This window comes from Theobroma cacao, chromosome 5 (assembly GCF_053813885.1).
Source record: "Theobroma cacao isolate CCN51 chromosome 5, ASM5381388v1, whole genome shotgun sequence".
NCBI lineage: Eukaryota > Viridiplantae > Streptophyta > Magnoliopsida > Malvales > Malvaceae > Theobroma > Theobroma cacao.
The window spans coordinates 29724955-29740164 of NC_142643.1; the positions used below are offsets into that span (position 1 = coordinate 29724955).

General features: G+C 34.5%; 1 protein-coding gene across 1 annotated transcript; it reads right to left on the reverse strand.

Annotated features, from left to right (window-relative positions):
• Positions 1–5286: 5286 nt before the first annotated feature.
• On the reverse strand, positions 5287–7741 carry CRD1 (dicarboxylate diiron protein, putative (Crd1)). The gene is made up of 5 exons (XM_018122210.2): positions 7242–7741; positions 6849–6913; positions 6432–6759; positions 6089–6187; positions 5287–5683 (listed from the first exon to the last, which is right to left on the reverse strand). The coding sequence occupies exons 1-5, from the start codon at positions 7689–7691 to the stop codon at positions 5420–5422; spliced, it is 1206 nt and encodes a 401-aa protein (XP_017977699.2). The 5' UTR covers positions 7692–7741; the 3' UTR covers positions 5287–5419.
• Positions 7742–15210: the final 7469 nt, after the last annotated feature.

Genomic DNA, 15210 nt, shown 5'->3' on the forward strand with positions numbered 1-15210 from the left:
CAAATCGTTCCTCACTGTCATCCACGCAGACTAGTAAGGTGCCCCGATCCTCACCCATTACAGGCTTCAAACGGACTAGGTTCGATTTGAATGGGAGTCTTCATTAGCTCGTGCGGAGGTTATCACCTCACGAGAGTGTAGCTACTAAACTCCCTCCTAAAGAGGACATAACCCAGGTGGAGGGTTTATGCATGAATGCAAAATGTGCTGTGTGTGTGAAGGAAAACATCGAGTTCGGAATAACATTCTCACATCCCTCTATCCTAAATCCCCACAATTATTAAAAGCAATAAAGTAACAAATGCGAAATAAACAAATGCACTAAACAAAATATGCAGAACAAATCATCAACACTAAAGAAACATCGAATTATTTAAAGTCTTGGACAACCTATTATTATTTAATGGTTCGACTCTCGAAAGTCCCTAATGGAGTCGCTAGCTGTCGTAACGTGCAGGTCCAAGAACCCGACCGTCAGACGCGAATGAAAACTCTAAAGTCTAGGAAAAATTAGGAGTCACCACCAATCTTTTTTTACTAGGTGCGATTGGCCACCTATTGACTCGATTCTAATCGATGAAGCCTTAAATTACTTTTAAGCCCACCGAAAAGAACCTTAAACTAGTCTACGATTTTCTAGATCTAGGCTCGGGAGTACGGTTATGCTCGGGGAAGGATTAGCACCCCCGAAACGCCCATTCCATGAATGGTACCATTTTTAGATTATCCTATTAGGCTTTAATTTTTTTAAGTTCACTATTTTTCCTTAGTCATTATTCTCTTATTTTATCTCCTATTTAACCTAAAATGGAATGAAAATGTGAGAAAAGATGAGATGCATGGCGTGAGATAAAAATGTCAGATGAATGACCTTTTATCGAGGACGTTTTCTCGAATCCGCCCATCATACTGGTGGGATCCGGGGTGTTCTCTCACCTAGGAAATTATCCGAGAAACTCGCCTTCGTAAATTTGACGAATACATCCCATCATCGGAGTCATCGTACGTTTTCTTTTAAAATAGTATTTTCGTGCATAATGAACCTAATTCGGGCAAAAGCCTTTTATTAAAGATGCTTCTCGAAACCTCTCATCATACTGATGGGACCCGAGGACATCTTTTCACCTAGAAAACTTTTCGAGAAATACCCGTCTTCACACGATCCTCAGAAGATCTCACCATCGGGGCTTAAATTCGAAAACAGAAATATTTATATGCAATGATATGCATGATGCAATATATATGTACATACTATGCTAATGGAATTGTCCATTTTTAATACTAATTATTATTTTTTATACTTTACATTTTTTATTTTAAGTTACTCTTCTATTTTCCTTTTATGATTACATAAATTGTTTATGATTCCATGTTACTTTAGTGACAAAAATTTTATATATATTTTTTTATTTTATATTTTTATATTTTTGTATATTTTTTTATATTTCTATATTATTATTATTATTATATTTTTTTGTAAACAATCTTTTATCCAAGCGTAAAGCCTAAAATCTTATTTTGTATATCTATATTTAATTCTTTTTTCTTTCTTACCTTTGTCTTCATATTTTTTATAATATTTATTAATTCATAACTTGTGCCACTTGATATTTAATGCTTAGTTTTAAATTAGTCGTTGTTTTAGATTTTTTATTATTATCTGTTTTTATCATTTATTATTATTTAATTGTTATTTATATTGCACTTTTATAAGTTTATTATTTTATTATATATTTGAATTATTTTTATTTATTATTTTTATCCTTTTTTTATCTATTGTTATTTATTTATTATTTTTATTGAATAACTTTGTATAATCAAATTCTTTATTTATTAAAAATTTCAGGATCTTGAAATCGAGGCCCTCCCATCGTACTGGTGGAGTCTTGATTCGGATTTCGAACCTAGGGAACATGAGCCCGGGATTGCGACTTCTCACGTCTCGACCGATCATCCCATCATCGGTAGATTATGCTTGTGGTTAATATCATGGTATTTTTGTATTTTTGTATTTATTATTTATTTTATTTATTTTTATTATTATTATTTTATTTATTATTAGTAAATATTTTCCTAAGCTTCAATTATTTGTATAACTAAACATTCTCTAAAAATATTTTTTATTATTATTTTTTTTTATGCTTCATTGTTTCTATATTCTTCCATTTGCATTAATCTCCTAAGTCTTAAAATATCATAAAAAAGATTAAAATTTTATACTATAATAATTTAGGATTAATTCTACCTAATATTCTTTAAAATGGAAATCATACAAAATGGGCCAAAAAACAAATCCACAAAAGGGTTAGGGATTTACCTTGGTGGGCTAAAAGCGGCCCAAATGGCCAACCCACTACTAGAAGCCCGCGGATCCTGCTCCCTAAAACTCACTGTGTTAGTCTCCTGCCCAACAGCATCCTGCTGCCCAAAACGACATCGTTTAGTGCTTCAGCCATAGCTATTTAAACTTCTTTTCTTTTCTCCCTTTTCATTTTCCCCTCTTACTTTCTCTCTTTACCTGACGAATCTCTCTCCCTTCTCTTTACCCAAGCCGCCAGCCACTCTCTCTCCTCTCTTTCTTGCACCGACAACTCCTTCTCTTCCTTGCGTCGGCGTTGTCAGTTAACGGTTGACTCTCTCCCAAACAATTCTCTTCCTCCTACCGCCGACCACCCAAAGCTTCGGGTCCCTCCAAATTGCTTATCATCTCTCTCTCTTTCCCCCCTTAATGCCCCTCGGTTTGATCTCCAGATCTCTCTTAATCGCCGACCAGTCGGCTCTCTCTCTTTTCTTAAGATCGACGACGGTTCAGATCTCCCCTAAACAGCCCTCTTCTATGCCCAAATCGAACTCTCCTTTCACAGGCGCCAGCTAACCCCGCGTCGGATCTCCCTCTGCCTTTCTCTTCCTTTGCCCAAATCGGACTCTCCCTTTACCGGAGTCAGCCAACCTCGCGTCGGATCTGCCTCTGCCGCTTCACTCTTTCTCCCCAACCTCACTTACGGGTGGCTTGGGAGCTTCTTTTCTCCCTCTCTTTCCTTTCACCAACAACCCGAAAACCCCAAATCTTTCCCCTAAAATCGACGGGAAAAAGAAAACCCTAAGGCTCTCTACCCTTTTTTGTGCATATATTTGATGATTTTTTGGTCTCTCTTTTTTTGATTTTGGTTATGGTTTTTCGGCTGCTAGGAAACTTAGGAATTTTTGCAGGTTGTTGGTTTTTCGTTCCTGATTGTGGCCTCCTTGCTACAGTGCCCCCTCCCCTTTATATCCGGTTCTTGGCCTCTTGAGGGGGCACGCTCCACTACCTTGCCAGACGTGAGTTTTTCTTGTCTGGCACTGTAGTGGTGGTAGTACGAGTACTGGCAGGGGCGTTCACACCCTGCCAGTACTCCTCTTTTTTATTTATTTATATATATATTATATATTCTATTTATTTTTTAGTGTCTACATACTCATCTGTGGTCTTGATCGAATAAAATATTGTTCGTGATCAAAACGAAGGCCATCTTTGTTGCGTCTCCATCCTGCTGAAACTGCCTTTTCTTGAACATATTAACACATGTTGTAGCTCTAGCTCATTGCCTGCTCCCTAATATAACTCATGAATTCCTTTGAAGACGACCTCGTAGGGACTAAAAAAAATGGTCAGCATGGTGCCAACACTTGAGTCCTGTCACCAAGCAAAGCTCACACTTCAAGAACTAGGCATGGGTATTGCCTATGGCAAACCATAACGCACCCTCAATGGCATCGAGTTGATTAATTCTGCACAGCAGTAGGCTATGCATGAGACTAGTACAAAATAAATTCTTTTTTGATTCGATGTCCATCAGATTCCCGAAGCATGTTTTTCTTCATTACATCCAACTCATTTTCTTTTCACAGAACCTCATGTATGACATGCAGCTACGCCCACTTACAGTGGATGTTAATGCCAGCATTGATGCCCCACTAGTCCCTTGGCATACAAAGCAAAGCTTCCACGTTCTCCTACTCTGTTCTTATTCTCGCCATCTACAACAGAAAACAGATAACATTTCCATTTTAATAAATATGATCAATGAAGATTAAAAAAAATAATTACTAGTTCTTACTATCTTTGCATATATAAAAAATGTAATTGAAGCACATGTGAAGCATGGATTATTAAGTAAATAAACAAACACATATTAAAGCATTAAAGTTAAGCAAAAAAAAAAAACAAAATCCATGCAATGATAGTCACGTAATAAAATATAAATAACATTCATGCAATGCCGTACAAATAACAGTTGCACAATGCATACATATAACAGTTACACATTGTCATACATATAACAGTCACGCATTGCCATATAGATAATAGTCACGCAATGCCCTACAGATAACAATCATGCAATGACCTACATATAATGATCATGCAATGCCATACAGATAATAGTAACGCAATGCCCTATCAAGCAGTCACACAATGACTTACACTCAATCACGCAATAACCTATCAACAAGTCACGCAATGACTACAAACTAATAAAACAATGACCTATCAACCAGTCACGCAATGCCAAAAACCCTTAAATGTAATACCTAAACCAATCATGCACACCCTAAGTGACGCCATACCTAAAACTAATCATGCATAAGGTGTCAACCACTCACACAAACCTTAAGTCACGCAATACCTAAACCCTTAAACCCAATTATTATCAACCAGTCACGCATGCCCTATTACCGTTCGAGCCAAAAACCACCAATAATACCAAATTCAAATTTATATTCAACAATTTCAAACAACAAGAATATCAATATGAACAATATGCTTACATTTATGCTCAAAATGTGAACTCCCTTTATGTGAAAAACCACTTCATAATACTTCTATCACTGCTCAAAATGCTCAACAATTGACCCGGTGAGAAATGCTTTCGCGAGAATGCTTTGGAAGGAGATGTATGGTCTATCAATGAGAACTGAGGAGTTATTGAGGAATTACAAAGCTTGTCAACTTATTTGACCCAAACATATGAATCGGTTTCATTAAGGGTAATTTTGTCCAAATTTTATTTCTCTTGGTTAAAAATAGTTAAAATTATGAAAAAGTCTATTTTCAAAAACACCTTATGCATAAGGCTTATTTTTTAAAAGAACTCTATTTTATATATATATATATATATATATATATATCGCCTTAAATATAATAATTAAACGTGCCTCAAAGCCATATTTTTTATTTACCAAGTATAGCCAATGAAAGTAAGCATGAGAGGGGAAAAAATAGAAATGGTCAGACAGCAAATGACAAAGTTTTTATGTCACACTGGACATTGAAGTGTATCTCAGTTTCATTTACTAAAATTTGCGATGACATAATTTGACAGTACAGAACTCAAGCTGAAAAAAGGTCCCAGATAAATGGAACTCGTAAAAAAAATACATATTAGTAAACGACTTGCGGTTCAAACTCGGCAAAATCAACAGATCCAGACTCGATTGGTGGCATCAGATATGTAGCCAGGAGCTCAGAAGCCAATGCTGCAATTAGTGGAATCCTCTTCAAGTTCTTTACCAAGGGAATATCCTGGCTCTCCCCAGCAGCAATCAAGTTTTGGTTGATCTCAACCATTCTGTCCAACCTCCTCTTGAACTCTGGATTCTCAACATCCAGCACTGCAGGGAAAATCCTGGCTGTTGTGCGGTTTGTCTGCATCCAAGGGATTTCAGATTAACAACTTGCAAATGACAGCCAAAACTCTAAAGTTGAACATATGTTGTTTGAACTAGGCCTTATGGAACTCTTGTGCTGAAACATATATATGATTAGCTGCTAACTAGTAACTTGTACCACGCTCGGGTCCTACATGGTTTGGAAATTTGAATCCTTATACAATCATCTAGGGCATCTCAGTTTGAGAGAAATGAATCCTCAGTTTCATGGCTCAAAAATATTGAAAACATTAACAAATGCAAGATATGAGAGTGGGATTTTTTTAGCTATTAATTAACCATGCTGTATAACAATAATATTCAAGGTAGAGCTCAAATTTTAGCATAAGCATCTGGCATATTTTAACTTTCAACAAAAATGACATTGTAACCAGAAACTAACCTCAATGATGACATGCATGTCAAATTCTTTGGTGTCAAGTCCAATGCCCTCGTAGAAAGCAGTGCGCTGACAGTCGTTCAGGTACATTGTAACATACACCTGCAGGACGAAATTTAACACCATCATATGAGGTAAGCTTGCAGGTGCATGATTAAAGCTTTATGTATGTCTTTTGAGGTTTGAATTGTCTATCCAAAATAGGAATATGAAGGCTGCCTTGCCCCTGAAGTGCATTGGACTAGTTCCTAAATTAATGTTTTACTCTGTTAGAAGCTTGCTTCAAAATCTTAACCCAGTGTAGTATGAGGATATTATCAGAGAATACATATCAATGGAAGATTACCGAGAGGCAGAAAAATCTGGACCACAGCTTTGCCTTCCAATCATTAAGGAATTGGGGCTGTGCCTTGAGCAATGCAGAGAAGAAGTCACCATGACGGTTTTCATCCTGGCACCAGTTCTCAAAATACTTGAAAATAGGATAGCATTGGTACTCAGGATTAGCTTTGAGATGTCTGTAGATTGTAATGTATCTCCAATATCCTATTTTCTCTGATAAATACGTAGCATAGAATATGAACTTTGGCTTGAAAAATGTGTACTTCCTAGCCTTTGTCAAGAATCCGAGGTCTAATGCCAAATTGAAATCAGACAAGCCCTTGTTTAGAAACCTGCAACCAATAAAATGGTAAACTTATCTGGATGAGGAGCTGTGATATTTGCTAATGTCCACAGACAGGAGAAGCAACAATGTGCTTACCCGGCATGCCTGGCTTCATCCCTTGACATGAGAGAGAAAATCTCAGCGACAACTGGATTAGTTTTCTGCAAAATCAATTCGTGAAACCCTGTTAGTTGAATGAACATTTTGTTGATTAAGAAAGAAAATTGCTCCAAGAGAATGTAGATAGAACAGTAAATAAAATGTCGTCTAGATATGCAGCTCTGGAAATGTAAGGGAAAGGAAACTATGCTAGGCAACCGATTTCAGTTAGCACTAAATAAATAACAGGCCTCAACTGGATGGCTCAATCCGTTCACAGATGAAATGAATTGAAGATTAATGCGTCGAATTTCCTGATAATGACTGAAATAGCTTCATTACTAGTATATAGGCAGCAACAGAAACAAATTCATGAGAAAAAGGGGTCACCTTGAGCCTCCTCCCGAGTTCTTTGTAGAGGAGAAAGCCAGAGAACTCAGCAGTGCAGGACCTCTCCAAGAACTCAACAAAGATCTGTCTCAAAGGACCTTGCATCTTATCAGCGGCCTCCTTGAACTCCTTGTTCCTCACAAAGTGAGTCTGATTGTAATCAGTCTTGAACTCTTGCAGCAGTGCCTCAAACTCGGACTGGTTGAGGTTCTTGTTAATCTCAGTGTTGAAAAGGGTCTCCATCTCATCAAAATCAGTGGTGTAAAACCTTGGCGTCAAAAGGGTCTCTTTGATTGCGGTTTTGGCTGCTTTCTTGCTGGGTTTTGTTGTTGGCTGGGAAGTAGCTGACATCTTGACGCTGCTGAACTTGGCATATCTTGGATTGCTGAACTTTGGGCTGCTGCTACTGAATTTGGAGATAGGCTTTACAAGGGCCATCTCCGCTGCCATTTTTATGTGGTTTTCCTGCACAAACTTGGTAAACAGAGAGTGAAGGCTGTGGGATAAGCTGTCTGATTTATAGTTGGTTGACAGTTGATTGAATCTCATCCAATGAAATCTGTCTCTAAATTGAACTTGACACGTGTGATTCTTGTATAGGTGTTTCTTGATTTCCCTGTTTGTTTCTGATAATGTTTCCTCACTCCCCATGGCCATGGCCATGGCCTATGCCCTATGGGTAACCAACTCAAGGATTTTGTGGTGTACATTTGACGGGTCTGGATCTTGATTCAAAGTCCTTCAGACTTTGTTTTGTTATTTTCTGGAGGTGGATTTTAAGCGCTGGATCTGATATTCCTTTGCAAGCTTGGGGAACAACTCGAGCGTTGCTACACAGCGATTTTCACTTTTGTATATTTATTAACAAAGGAATTTCAAATATTAAGCTGTCAATGATGGTATTTTCTTTCTATGTAATATCATATATGACCCTTTAAAGACCAGCATGTCCCCTTTTGTTGCTTCACTCAGTACATTTAAGCTTCCACTCCCTTTTCATGTGTAAGCTTCTTCACTCTTTTTTAATTTGTTTCAGGCAAAGAGGGATTCTCTGTAACAAGAGTACTAAATGAATCTAAGTTTTATTTGATTTATTTTAATGTTCTCCAAAAATCTTATACTAGTAACGGTTTAGATGAATATGGGTTAATTTAGATGTCAACATCATGTCGGCAACAACAACGATGAGCTTGGATAGCGTTAGAGAGAGGGACTCGATTGCACAAAATCTCATAATAAAAAGACTAAATTAATCAGTTTTGGGATAGAGAGACTAAATTGATAAAAATCTCATAGTACATGGACGTATAGAGTACTTTGACCAATTTAATTTAAGGAACTCTTTGATTGCGTGCGAAAGACACTACAAAATAATAGACCCTTACCAAATTTTTGTTGCTATTTTTTCAACAATACCATGGTTGATAATGGTCATTCCATTGGTAGATGAAAATTTTATCAATATTTTTCAATAGAATATTTCGTCGACATATTCAGTTGGTAAAGCATCCAAACCATCGAAAGCTTTACTGTTGGTATCTGGTAACATCCGTCGATAAATTTCGTCGAAAGTAAACTAATGGATTTTTCGACGAAATTGAGTGTTTTGAAATGTGGTGAATTTCAATGGTGATGTCCTCTACTCCATCAGTAATTAGGTTGATTCCATCGGTAATACTAAGGCTAATTCAGTCGGTAATGATGTGAAATACAAAAAAAAAAATTATGAAAACTCAAATTGATTGGTTTCTATTGTCATTTCAAATGAAAAATACAAATACAGATAATTAATAATTTTAACTATTATAAATATTTTTAAAAAATATTTTTTATTAACAAAAAAGAATATAAATTTATATTATTTTTATTACAATCAATAAAAAAATACAAATAAAAAACCTACAATCTATCCACTACCATTGTCTCTTAGTCGTGCGCCCTCATTATTAGAAGGGCCTGGTTGCTCTAATGAAAACTTGGAGTGGGATGTCGGCATCATGTAACAAAGGATCTACATGATGCTTAACTCCAAGTTTATTATACGGTTCTTCATACTAGAGACATCTTCCTTCAGTGCCTTGTAGCCCTCGAGATTCATGGAAGAGCAACCGCAATATTGGCAGATGGTGTCGGACCATAAACAAACTCTATCATCTAAGCTACATCAAGTACTGATGTAGCTAACACCCTGGTGCCAAATCCGTAGATGGTGGTCAACATGCTCTTCACCCTTCCAAAATCGTCCAACCACGCTTACGAACTGACCTTCAACTAGGACTATGGCAAGGGACTATACTTCTATGATAATGCAAAAGTATATGTTTCTTACAAAAAATGGATTAGTAATTAAATTTGTAAATAACATATAACGAACAATGAAATTATAGAATACTTCATTTTTATAATTACTTACAATTAATGGTCTTGGACTTGTTGTCCACATACTATTCGTTATCTTTATTTTGCTTGTGGGTACAGTCGAATAGCTCAAAAAATGTCACTAGTCTCTGTATTACCTTTGATTGTAAGACAATTACAACATCATCTATATTGTAACATAATATATACAAACATATTAATGCAAATTAAGAACACGTACCATTCTCTTAGCATGTATGGCAAATGGTAAAGAATCGGTTGTGTGTTTCGTTATGCTACCTTCTCTATTAAGTAGTTCTCCTTGGGCTTCTAGGTCGACTCTACCACTCATCAATGCCATAGACATTGTCAATGAGAGCATCCCAAACTTCTATAATGATCTAGGCGCAAGACATCCCTTTGGCGTGGATGATGCTTGAAACCTTGACTTCCTTTTAAGCTTCGAGGCGTTTGTCCCCTAATAGATCCCTCAACCAGTCTTTGCAAATTTTTTCCCATATCTGTTGGACCATCAAAGCATTTTATAAGAGCCCACGCAAAAGACTCCTACATAACAAATAGTAATATATTAGTGTTGAAATGAAAAAAAAAATATTTTTTCTATAAAAATTAATATTTTAGTGAAAAGACATATGGTATCTCAATTTTTCTTTAGATTCGATCCTTCACTTTGACTTGAATAGCCTTCCATGTAAGTCAAGCACCACTAAAATGACTCTTATTATTCTTGTGATTGTCGAAATCACTCCAGTCTTAGCAAAAGCACTATAACGTGATTAGAACGCATTAATAAAATTCATATTCATCATTTAAGTAATGCATTAATAAAATTTATATTCATTATTTTAGAGTCGAAATTACCTCACTCTAGTAAGAGTCAAATGAATATGTCATTTTGAATCAATGGGAGTGGGTAGGCCTACACTAAGCCCTCGACCCCTTAATTGCGATGCCAAACTAGAGCCACCCTCACTTTGATTAGTAATAGTAGATGTACCAGTAATGGGCATCAAAGAAGATGGAGGAAGCACCTCCGCTAGTGAAGGGATTGAAGTAGCCGATGTTGTAGTCGATAATGGTACAAGAGACGCCACCGCCTCAATCGATGAAAACATCATGACGATGATTGTGGATGCTACTAAGCTAAAGCAGCAACAACCTTCAACCATCCTTGGCCATTGGAATGCTTGTACTTAACAGTAGCTAGTTGAATGATCTATCAAAAAAGGAAAACAATTCATTAATTCTTTAAGATTTATTTTACCACACTTAAAAGAAAATCTTTTATCAATAAGGAATAACAAATTTGCTCAAGTTATGAGAATTTAGAATTGCAATAGTTCACGATCATCTTGCTGTAATATCTCAAGTAATATTCTATATGCATATTTAATCCAACATTTCAACAAGAACCATAAGATCATATATAATTTTATAAGAGATGAGTACCCATGAGCAATAAGGTTCAAATCACCAAGCAATAACAAGATTTAAACTCAAAGTGGTATGTGTTATATCTCACAAACTGATTTAATTCAAGTACATCAAAAGACATGTATAAGAATTTCAAGGCATAAGATCATAATCCAACAAATACAAGAAATTCTTATTAAAGGATAAGATCATGAATTTCATGGCCAAACTACATAGAGCCTATCAATACTATGTAGCTTACAATTTTCACAAGATTAGCTTCCCATTATCTCCTATTTTGTTGTAAATCTTCATATCAATCAAAATATTAAACAATATTTTCCTTTTGGTGAATGTTAAAAATAACTTCATGAACAAGTATTGTGAAGGCAATGATACATACTGATATAGACTTGACTACAATCTTCTTTTGTTAGCAGTGGTATATTGCCATAATCAAACCATCATATTTGAAGTCTTAAATATTTTTTTATTTAAGACTAGAAACTTGTTGTCATGGTTAGAAACAATAACTTGCCGCATGCAACTAAATGAACACTAAGCACCTCTGGTATTAGGGATGTAAATGGATAGTTAATAATCGAGTACCCGATAACATAAAATCGGATTCAGGTACTTCATAATAGGTTACGATGAGAGTTTGGGTATTACTTTTAATACCCGACTGAGGTTCGAGTAAGGTTCAAGTATGTCACGACCCAAATTTTGGGCCATGATCGGCGCATGGGCCCAATAGACGTAATCCATTGGCCCAAGCAAGCCTATTAATCTAACATAATTATCATTCCATCATAAACGGTTAAGTCACATTTCATAACTTAGAATCAAAATAATACTACACATTGCCATCTCATACTGGCATACCAAACAAGTGTATATACATTGTCTACAACATGTATCTTAACAATTTACATTAGGTTCGTCTATACACAACAAAATAATACTCGACTTCCAACGGAAGGACTCGGGCGAATGTACAGCTACTGAATGCTGAGACACCTACCAAAAGATAGATACAAGTCTATGAGGACACCTCGTCCTAGTTACTTGCTGCCTCATGATCTGAAAACATTAAGTTGAAAACGGTGAGTATAAACTTAGTGAGTGAACAAGAAAGGGAACAAGCATACCATAAGGAATGTTTAACGAAATCATGATGCATTCTTTTTCAAAACAACGCAATTTGTTTTTGAACTTATTAAACCCCTCATGTAAACCCCACATGAGAAAAATCACTTATTAGAAGAAGTCCATGCTCAACAAAGGATTTGGAGAGTGAAAACTTTAATAGCATTAATGCGAATCAAGTCAATAAACGATGAGTCCTCGCTGCCGCGGAAAGGCATTCTCGCTGTAGCGACACTTGATTTAATTATCAACTAACCGAGGGTTTCTTGACTAGCTGAGGGTTTCTCACCAAACCTCCTCATATTAAGCTTAATTCACTCATTCCTTAATGTTGGAAATCCATGCTAAAATATGGTAGCAAAGGAATGGAAAATAAGGCAACAATTGATCAAAATAAGGTGAAAAACAGAGAGTGTTTCGCTGCAATGAGAAGCTACTGTACCTTCCTCGCTGCAGCGAAAATGGATTCTCGCTGCAACAAGTTTTCGGCCAACCTACCCTTTTAAAACCTGAGAGTTTCTCATTGCAACGAGAATGAATCTCGCTACAACGAGAACGAATCTCGCTACAACGAGAATCAAAACATAAAGAAAAAAGGTTCCCTTTTCCCTTAAAACAAGGCTATCCTGCTAAATAACAAAAGCAACATGTAACACATGCAAACTCTCAAATTTCAACAAAGTCAAATGCTCACATTTTTGCATTTAGATGACTCCAATTCCCTAATTGTCCAAATGGGATGATGGGGCTTCCTTGAAACCTACCGTCACATTAACATCACCATTATGTTAATTCATATACTATAAACCCTAAAAGCTATCTCTTAGCCAGCCTTCAATTACCACTTTAAATGGCTATCTATGTTCACTATCTAAATCACTATAAAATGAATGAACATCCTCAACAATAAAACAGCTCATAATCTAAATTACTAGCCATTATCCACAGCTAAAAACCAAGCTTAGTGCATCACTCACCCTAGGGTTCCTTTGTAGTTGAATTCTCTTCCAATAGTTTCCACACAAATGGGGTAATTCTTTCTTTCTCTCTCTAGAACACCTAGTTAGTGAGAGAAAGGATGAAAATAAGATTTTTCGAGGGTTTTAAGGAGAGAGAGTGGAAGAATACAAAGGTTCTAGTCAAAAGGGCTCAAAGGTATGAAAATTTAGAGTTAGAGAGGGAAAATTATACAAGCTCCACATCAAGCTTCCATGGAGGTTGGAAGCAACGTGAAAGAGAAGAAGAAGAAGAAGACAAGCTGCTGGAAAATGGGAGAAGAAGCTACTAGAAACAAGATATTTATAGGCCAAACTTATCCATTCCCTTAAAATTACGAAAATGCCCTTGACTAGTTAGCTTGTTCTCATGCAACCCTTTATGCAATCTTTTTACTCCTTTGACATCGGGACAAGGTCCATAATGGTCTAGACATACTCGGATTCATGAAAACTTAAAATTTTAACTTGATGTGAAAAATGACCATTTTGCCCCTACCGTGAAAATTATCGAAATTTTGGTTTCATTTCCATTTTACCCCTAATTTCACCATCCATTTATGCCTTAGGCCTACTTAGACCATAATATTATTTAAAAATCTTACTTTTATGGGTTTACTAAGGAAATGACGAAATTACCCTTGATCAAGGATATAACGTATACTTCCCTTTACGAGTCTATAAAGGTCAAGGTCTCACAAGGTATCACCCTTAGGTTATTCAAAACTCGAATCCGATTATATTTATTTCAAGTTTCAGGTACTCGATACCCATATAGAAGTCGATAATACTTATATTACTTATAAATTTTTTTATAATAGTTAAATTTGTAAACTAATAGTTGTAAAATTAATTTATATTACTTATGATGCAAACTTAAATATATAAAATTTTTATATCAATTGAACTAGTAAACTAACAAATGTAAAATTAATTTATATTGCCTAAACTATAATGCAAACTTAAATATATAAAATTTTTATATTAATTTAACTTGTAAACTAACAAATGTAAAATTAATTTATAGTACTTATGAGGCAAACTTAAATATATAAAATTTTTATATTAGTTGAATTTAAACTAACAAATGTTAAATTAATTTATATTACTTATGATGCAAATTTAAATATATAAAATTTTTATATTAGTTGAAATTGTAAAGTAACAAATGTAAAATTATGTTATAACACTTAAATTATGATGCAAACTTAAATATATAAAATTTTTATATCAGTTGAATTTGTAAACTAATAAATGTAAAATTAATTTATATTACTTATGATGCAAACTTAAATATATAAAATTTTTATATTAGTTGAACCTCTAAGCTAACAGATGTAAAATTAATTTATATTATTTCAACTATAATGCAAACTTAAATATATAATTTTTTTATATTAGTTGAACTTGTAAACTAACAAATGCACAATTAATTTATATTACTTATGATGCAAACTTAAATATATAAAATTTTTATATTAGTTGAACTTCTAAGCTAACAGATGTAAAATTAATTTATATTATTTCAACTATAATGCAAACTTAAATATATAATTTTTTTTATATTAGTTGAACTTGTAAACTAACAAATGCAAAATTAATTTATATTACTTGTACTGTGATAGAAATTTAAATATGTAAAATTTTTATATTGATTGAACTTGTAAACTAACAAATGTAAAATTATTTGATATTACTTGAACTATGATGTAAACTTAAATATATGAAATTTTTATATTAGTTGAACTTGTAAACTAATAAATGTAAAATTAATTTATATTAGTTGAACTATATATGATGTAAACTTCAATATATAAAATTTTTATATTAGTTGAACTTGTAAATTAACAAATGTAAAATTAATATATATTAATTGAACTATGATGCAAACTTAATAACATATCATTGTTTTGTTAAATAAACACTTTAACTTTTCAGAAGCTATATATAATATTTTTTTCTTAATTTAAGTTTAATTTTTCTTGAAGTAACCTTAATTATCTTTTCAATTAATTTAATTTGATTTGGTATCT

Excerpts from the sequence above, each read along its gene's own strand:
- CRD1 (XM_018122210.2), bottom strand. The coding sequence starts at position 7,691 with ATGGCAGCGGAGATGGCCCTTGTAAAGCCTATCTCCAAATTCAGTAGC. Across the intron at positions 6,914-7,241 it reads AACTCGGGAGGAGGCTCAAG|AAAACTAATCCAGTTGTCGC; the intron begins GTGACCCCTTTT and ends TTGATTTTGCAG. Across the intron at positions 6,760-6,848 it reads GATGAAGCCAGGCATGCCGG|GTTTCTAAACAAGGGCTTGT; the intron begins GTAAGCACATTG and ends TATTGGTTGCAG.